Source organism: Manduca sexta, chromosome 15 (genome assembly GCF_014839805.1).
Source record: "Manduca sexta isolate Smith_Timp_Sample1 chromosome 15, JHU_Msex_v1.0, whole genome shotgun sequence".
NCBI classification, from domain to species: Eukaryota; Metazoa; Arthropoda; class Insecta; order Lepidoptera; family Sphingidae; genus Manduca; species Manduca sexta.
In genome coordinates, this window is record NC_051129.1 from 11192408 (window position 1) to 11199611 (window position 7204).

Below are 7204 nucleotides of genomic sequence, written 5' to 3' on the forward strand. Positions count from 1 at the left end.
AATAAACGATCCCAATCTCAATCTGATTTCGAGAATGAAGCAATTAACCCATGCAGCAACATGCAGACAAATAATTGCTCTAACACTGAGGGCCGAGGACAGTTTAATATGGTCACAGAACTTTGAATATGATTTAGGACTAGCATAGACCAACACATTGTTTCTTGTCTGCAGTCTATAACAAAGTAGATTTCATGTCCGTTCAGAATGTAAGAAGTAATCACGGTAACAAAAAATACACATAACTAAAAAAAAACAATTTTATTGTAAAACAAATTAAAATGTAGATGCAGTTCTGGTCTTCACTCTGTGTAATCTTTCGTTCTCCATATTCTTGGTGAGCTCCCAACATTCCTTGTTTAAGGAATCATATCCGCGCGATAGGCTCACTAATCTCGCTAACACAAGCAGTCTGTGTAAATCATCTGCAGTAAAAGGATTTTCTGGGCTTGCCTTACTTCTCATTTCTATAAAATCATCCTCTACAAACTGAAACGAATGTTAAAATTACTATATTTAATAATACAGGGTCGGATCTAAAGGCAGTGTGGGGTCTTGGACCACGTATTCCGTAAAAACTGTGAACACATAAATTCTTTAGATAAATAAATACTTAGATTGAAATAAATCGTATAAAGGACATTTTGTGCCTCTTAATACGTAAAAAATATGTTTTGTTTTTAAGTTGATTATCAAGTACAGCTTGGATAAAGTAACAAAATAAAAAGATTTACAGTATTGCAATGACCAATCTTTTATATATACAATTATTTTTGATGGTATTTAAACAATTCATAAACTAAAAGTTTTTTTTATAAATAAGTACATACTATTCAAATCTTTAATTACCTTAATATCTTCATTGATTGTATACTTCACAAGCTTAATATTAGTTAAGTATGCTCTTATGATATTCATAACGTCCTCCTTCAAATAATAAGTGGCAGCTTCTACTATAGCATCAAATATTTCTAATGATGATTCTTCAGGCCTCACCGGAACATGATAATCACTCTGAAATTTTATATTTAAATTTTTTTTTTTTATATAAATAAGTACAAATATTTTTTTATCGTAAAATAGCATAACAATGTTTTTTTAGCATGAACAGACCATATAGACTTGTGGTACTATCTCTTAGTTTTGTATTATGGGGGAAGTGGACAACATTACATTATTGTACCCTCAATTCTATTCCTTAAAGGTCGGAAATGCAATTACAATTCCTCTAGCAATTAGGTGCTGACAAGCATCAAGACAACCCCATAAAGTGGTCAATTTGCTTCTGCTTTATTAAAAAAAAAAACCACTCACTGGCAACAGAGATTTTCCCTCAGATAATATCAACACAGATACATCAGAATTGAAATCCATCTTATAATACTTGAAATCATATTCCACTTTCTGTGTTTTGATCAAATTGCCAAGAGCAGTTACATTGGAAACACCAGTTGCATCCAACCTTCCTTGTTCCATCTTTGTTTCGTCTAGAATTAAATGTGTGTCTTTGCTTAACTGCAGGACACCACTTGTGAGTCTGTTACAGTCATAGTCTTTTCTAAAAAACAAAAATATACAGTTTGGTAATTACATATTTTTCCCCTTTTATGAAGGAATGACAATTAAAGCACTACAAATACTCATTATGAGCAAAACACTTTTTCATTTGGTTGAAATTATTCTTCTACTACTATATTATGTCAACATTTTTGTAAATCAGACCAGATATAGGTGACTTAATTTTGTTTTAACACAATTTTGTTAATACCTTGGGTAATTTCTATCATCCACTTTGCCTGAATACACCCCTGATGGTTAAATGACATTAAAAGTACTAAATTAAAATACTGGCATAGTTAATTCTCTTATTTTTATACAGTAATTAATGTACAAGTTACTTTTTATAAAACAGTACTTACTTGGGTAACAAAGCCAGTGTGTTCATGTTATTTATAGTCAGAGGTAAATAGTAACTCTTTGTGACAAATTGCTTGATAATATCATACAACTGCTTGGCATAGTCTGGATATTTTTGTATAGGAAGATTAGATAAATTCAAACAGAACTGGCCCAGATTCATTGTCTCCTGACGAAGATATCTGTAAAGCAACATTTTGGTTTCATTAGTATCGTGCTGGAACACTGGTGATGTATCAGTGGAAAAAAAATTAAATAAACATTGAACTCACACACAAGCTATGAGGTGACAGATCAGATATTCAGCAGCTAGTTTGTCACCCAGTAACAGCTCTGTTAAGGCTTTTAGAAGATGTTCTCTGGCCAAGTTTGCTTCTTTTAAAATAATACCTGTAACAAAGTAATGAGATGTTAACAAATAAAACCAATAAAATCATCCAATATTGAATTTTGCACATGACCTACCACCATTTACAATAATAGACCCCAATCGAATTTTTCGAACTCAGGATAATTTGTTTATTTAATTTTTACAAATGACCTATTTTGAATTGTTTATTCTCAGGATTAGACAGAAAATTCAAAATTGAAGACCATTGTTTATTGAAAACAATGGATAGTTTGTTAGCTCGATTTCATATAAATACTTTCAGACTAGTGCTGTTTGCATTTACTTTTGATAAACATCTAAAAATTTTTACAAACACATTCAAACTATTAGTGATATACCTTGATCCACACTCTCTCTAACAAGTGGATTGCAGTGTTCCAATTTTTTGACATGAACTGCATGCAGTCGCGGAACTAAGCTTGGTGGAGGATTATGTGTAATGCTCTCTATCTCTGTTTCTAACTGTGGCTCCAGAAGAGGGTCCTTCTCTGGCTGAAACTCTCCAGATAATGCCGGATCCACTGACAGGAAACCTATCACCTCTATCATATCATTGAGTTTCAGATCTTCTCTTTCTTCATATATCTAAAAGAATAACATAGAAATTATATTAATTACATGTTCCTATTTCGCCAATAGCCATATTTATGAATTTTCAGACTTATCATAATACTATAACAATTTTATATTTTTAATCAAATATAAATTTGCAATAGCAATATTGCAAATTTATATTATGCTATGCGGCGATAGCCTAGTTGGGTGTGGAACGGTCTGCCAAGACGAATGTCCGCAGGTTCAAATCCCAAGGGCACACACCTCTGACTTTTCTAAAAAATCACGTGTGTATTCTTTGTGAATTTATCGTTCGCTTTAACGGTGAAGGAAAACATCGTGAGGAAACCTGCCGTCCGAGAAGTTCTCTATAGGAATTTCGAAGGTGTGTGAAGTCTACCAATCCGCACTAGGCCAGCGTGGTGGACTAAGGCCTAATCCCTCTCAGTAGTAGAGGAGGCCCGTGCTCAGCAGTGGGCAAGTATATAATACAGGGCTGATATTATTATTATTATTATAATAGCAATATATTGGCTCATCATTAGTAATGAATCAAAATACATTAAATAATAAACTTTAAAATTATGTTGTGAAATATTGTTTTTTATTCATAATTTTTATATTTTAGAGTACAATGTCATCAGGTTACTTTACCTTAACAATACAAGATTTGCTGGGCATATCAGGCAGTGGGAAGTTTAGTAAATGCTCTCTGGATACTACATTGGCTGACACATTTTCATTTTCACCTGTCCTAGGCTCTTTATTACCATCATTATCCACCACCTCCATAGCATCCGATTCTTCTTCGGCCTCATCGTAACTCCGTTTTAATTTCGGACCCGCTTGACTCAGTCTTTTAGAAGTGTTGGGATGTTGTTCTAGATGTTTCAAATGGTTTTGTTTATCCTCAATGTCTTGCGCCCAGTTGTTAAAGCCCGGTATTGATACCACCACCATGGTTTGACGTTGACCACTTTTCAAATTCTCTGTGTAGTTTATTTTTTCATGTTCCTAAAAGTGACAATTGTTAGTTGTATTCTTGTGTTTGTTAATAATTAATAGTATTATAGTTTATTGCTATGCTATTATTTGTTATATTTACTTATTCAGTTTAAGTTATAGTTATTAATTTGATTTATGTAGAAACTCCTAGTAAATAGAAATGAAAAATGTTTAAAAACTAAACAGGGAATTTGAATAAAATATTGTTATTCCAAAGATGTAAATGTAATGTAACAGTTTTTATAAAAGAAATAGTCATTAATATATAGAGCAGGGTCAAAGAAAACAATTTTTTTTCTCAGATGTTTCATTAATTTTATATGGTACTTACTAAAATATGAGCAGTATCTCTATATTTCCCACTTTTATTTTTAATTTCATTTGTAATTGTATTGTAAACTTCGAATTCTTCAAAATAGAATTCAGGGTTGTGCATATCTTGAATCATACCGCGAAATCGCACAAGCGTTCCATCGGGCAAATTGTGCGAGGCATTCGAATTTATGAGTGGTATCTGTAAGGTTACCCAGAGGTCAAAAGGTTATAAACATTAACAAAGAGCACTAAAAATCAGTGTTTTAATATTTTATTTCTACCTGAAACCAATTTGGTAATTTTATTAGCTTTTCCTTCCAAAGTTCTTCATTTAGTAACCAAGTATCAGGAGTAACTGATTCAAAATCACTTATTAAATCGTGCATATTTGGATGCGTAATATATTATAACTCAATTTATGTAAATTATTTATTCAGCATATAATGTCATAAAACACTATTATATATTATAAAGAAATAAGAATTAGTTATGAAAAAAAACTATCGTAGCTTCACGGACGATACCAATACACAGATTGTTTTTGACAGCGCGCCAAATCTAAAGAACACTCTTCTGTCAATATGAGGAGTGAGATTTATCGTAACATTTAGATGTAACAGGTTTGAACAAATAACAAACGGTAACTGTTACAAAACAATTATAAAGGTCCAGTACCACAAGATGGCAACAAATTTCGCTGTATTCTTACTTATGATATTTTCATAAAGAAAAAAGAGACCTGCTACTTTTTCTTTAATATTATCCCTGCCACTGTTTATGTTTCGGTGATTATGCCAATGTCGCGTAATAATTATATACAAAACAAAAACTAGTCATTTGCATACCAGTGACCGGTATCATGTCCGGACGTGACTATAATTTAATAGACATACTTTGTCATAAATTTCTGTCTACGCTTATATACGATATTATTATTTATAATCAAGACAATAAACGGTTACAGGTTTTATTGTTATATTGTTATATTATAAAATAACAGGATTTTGGAACTATTTAATTTTGTCACTGGAACAGGGTGACTTTAGGCTATATCAAAATGTCGATAATATGGGCCACCATCCATCTAACAACACTAGAAGTAGCTTTATGAATGACAACAAAACTCTTTGATTAGCGCTCTGCTTTGATATTTTACCTTTGTCTATGGTTATACTTTATAGTTCAACCAACGAAGCCGATAGCGAAGCATTTTTGCTTGGATTTAGATATTTCATAGTATAAAAGCTAAATTGTTTTGTTTTGGTGACCATATTGTTAGTAAATTCCTAATTTTTAAACAAATAGGAATATTGATTTAGTTAGTAAGTCTGTAGAGTGTAGGGTACTGTCGACCCTCGTGATTTAACTTTACAGCTTCAAGAAAAATAAAACAAAATGTGTAAGTAAATTTATTCTAAACTATACTTAATTAATTTGAGCTCTGAACGTAGTTTCTTTTTATTTTCGTCTCATAACCTAAAAATGAGACGATGCCGCGCGACGCTATACGTCCTTGGTACACATATAACTACCTCCTAAATTTGTGTTTATCTAATAAATTTAATGGCATTTTAATACAGTAACTGCACTAACTAGTAAATATTTATTGTTATTTTGTAATATTTTCATTAAATAATAATAATAAGCAAAGCTTTAACCCGTCTGTTAGTATTGCCAGCATGATAAAAATTTAATTATTTTGTAATTTATGTTTCAGCGATGGATATTCGTCCAAATCACACAATATACATAAATAATCTTAACGAAAAAATAAAAAAAGATGAGTTGAAGAAATCACTTTATGCTATTTTTTCTCAATTTGGACAAATATTGGATATTGTGGCATTAAAAACTTTGAAAATGAGAGGGCAAGCATTTGTGATATTCAAGGAAATATCTAGTGCCACAGTAGCTTTAAGAAGTATGCAAGGATTCCCATTTTATGACAAACCAATGGTGAGTACTTTTTAGAGTGTGTTCTTTTGTTTGAATAAAAGTAAAATCCCAGTTTCCGGAGTTGCCTTTGTTCCAACTTTGCCAATATAAGTCTTTATGTAACACAAAAATATGTTTATTTATGCATTATGTTAATTTTATGATTCAGAGAATCCAGTACTCAAAAACTGATAGTGATGTTATAGCTAAAATAAAAGGCACCTTCCAAGAAAGACCAAAACGTCCCAAACTACCCAAAGGAACAGATGATAGTAGGAAGAAGAAAGCCAAGGATGCTGGAAGACCTGGTGCTGTGCATGGTGCTGGAGCTCCTGGCGTCCTTAACAATGTCAATGTGGAACAGCCTCCTAACCAAATCCTGTTCCTCACAAATCTACCTGATGAAACATCAGAGATGATGTTGTCTATGTTATTCAACCAGTATGTATTTTTAGTACATATTCATATAATCATTTCAGTATTTATGAAAAAGAGAATAAATTATTATGGTTTTTAACTTTTAAATTCCAAAATATGTATCAACCAAATTTTTTTTTTAGGTTCCCTGGTTTCAAAGAAGTTCGTCTTGTACCAAACAGACACGACATTGCTTTCGTCGAGTTTGGTAATGAGATGCAATCGGCGGCAGCGAAAGAAGCGTTACAAGGGTTCAAGATAACACCGACACATGCAATGAAGATAACATTTGCTAAAAAATAAGATTTAATGTAGAATATTTCTTTATGTATTAATAAAGTTTAAGACTAAGAGGACTGTTTTGAGCATTGCACTTAGCCTAAACAGCCCTCCGGCTGGCTGTGATACTAAATTTAAGCCTGAACAGAGTGTTTTTTCCTTATTCATGCCATACGCATTATTAAAGCCTACTAGCTTAACCCACTGCTAAGCTTGTACTGAGACAAGGAACATTTAAATACGTAGTCGCTAATTTAAACAAACTTAGCAAAATGATAAAGACTTCAATTATTTTATTTACTACATTTTGCCCTTGACGCATTTAATGCTATTTCTAATTTTAGTAAAAAAAATCCTACCTGATTTTATTTCTGTAAGTAGAAAAATATA

General features: G+C 32.0%; 2 protein-coding genes across 2 annotated transcripts; one reads left to right on the forward strand and one right to left on the reverse strand.

Moving 5' to 3' along the window:
- Nucleotides 1-246: 246 nt before the first annotated feature.
- On the reverse strand, nucleotides 247-4812 carry LOC115450094 (mini-chromosome maintenance complex-binding protein). The gene is made up of 9 exons (XM_030178068.2): nucleotides 4465-4812; nucleotides 4200-4382; nucleotides 3518-3877; nucleotides 2647-2893; nucleotides 2190-2307; nucleotides 1920-2099; nucleotides 1315-1558; nucleotides 850-1014; nucleotides 247-489 (listed from the first exon to the last, which is right to left on the reverse strand). Exons 1-9 carry the CDS (start codon nucleotides 4567-4569, stop codon nucleotides 277-279), a joined length of 1815 nt encoding a protein of 604 aa, XP_030033928.1. The 5' UTR covers nucleotides 4570-4812; the 3' UTR covers nucleotides 247-276.
- A 497-nt stretch (nucleotides 4813-5309) lies between these two features.
- LOC115450110 (U1 small nuclear ribonucleoprotein A) lies at nucleotides 5310-6959 on the forward strand. The gene is made up of 4 exons (XM_030178086.2): nucleotides 5310-5582; nucleotides 5901-6139; nucleotides 6288-6559; nucleotides 6679-6959. The coding sequence occupies exons 1-4, from the start codon at nucleotides 5579-5581 to the stop codon at nucleotides 6836-6838; spliced, it is 675 nt and encodes a 224-aa protein (XP_030033946.1). The 5' UTR covers nucleotides 5310-5578; the 3' UTR covers nucleotides 6839-6959.
- Nucleotides 6960-7204: the final 245 nt, after the last annotated feature.

Coding starts and splice junctions, on each gene's coding strand:
- LOC115450094 (XM_030178068.2), bottom strand. CDS start 4,569: ATGCACGATTTAATAAGTGATTTTGAATCAGTTACTCCTGATACTTGG. Junction 2,100..2,189: donor TGTCACCTCATAGCTTGTGT/GTGAGTTCAATG, acceptor GTTGCTTTACAG/ATATCTTCGTCAGGAGACAA. Junction 490..849: donor CAATCAATGAAGATATTAAG/GTAATTAAAGAT, acceptor CATTCGTTTCAG/TTTGTAGAGGATGATTTTAT.
- LOC115450110 (XM_030178086.2), top strand. Junction 6,140..6,287: donor CATTTTATGACAAACCAATG/GTGAGTACTTTT, acceptor TTTATGATTCAG/AGAATCCAGTACTCAAAAAC. Junction 6,560..6,678: donor TTGTCTATGTTATTCAACCA/GTATGTATTTTT, acceptor TTTTTTTTTTAG/GTTCCCTGGTTTCAAAGAAG.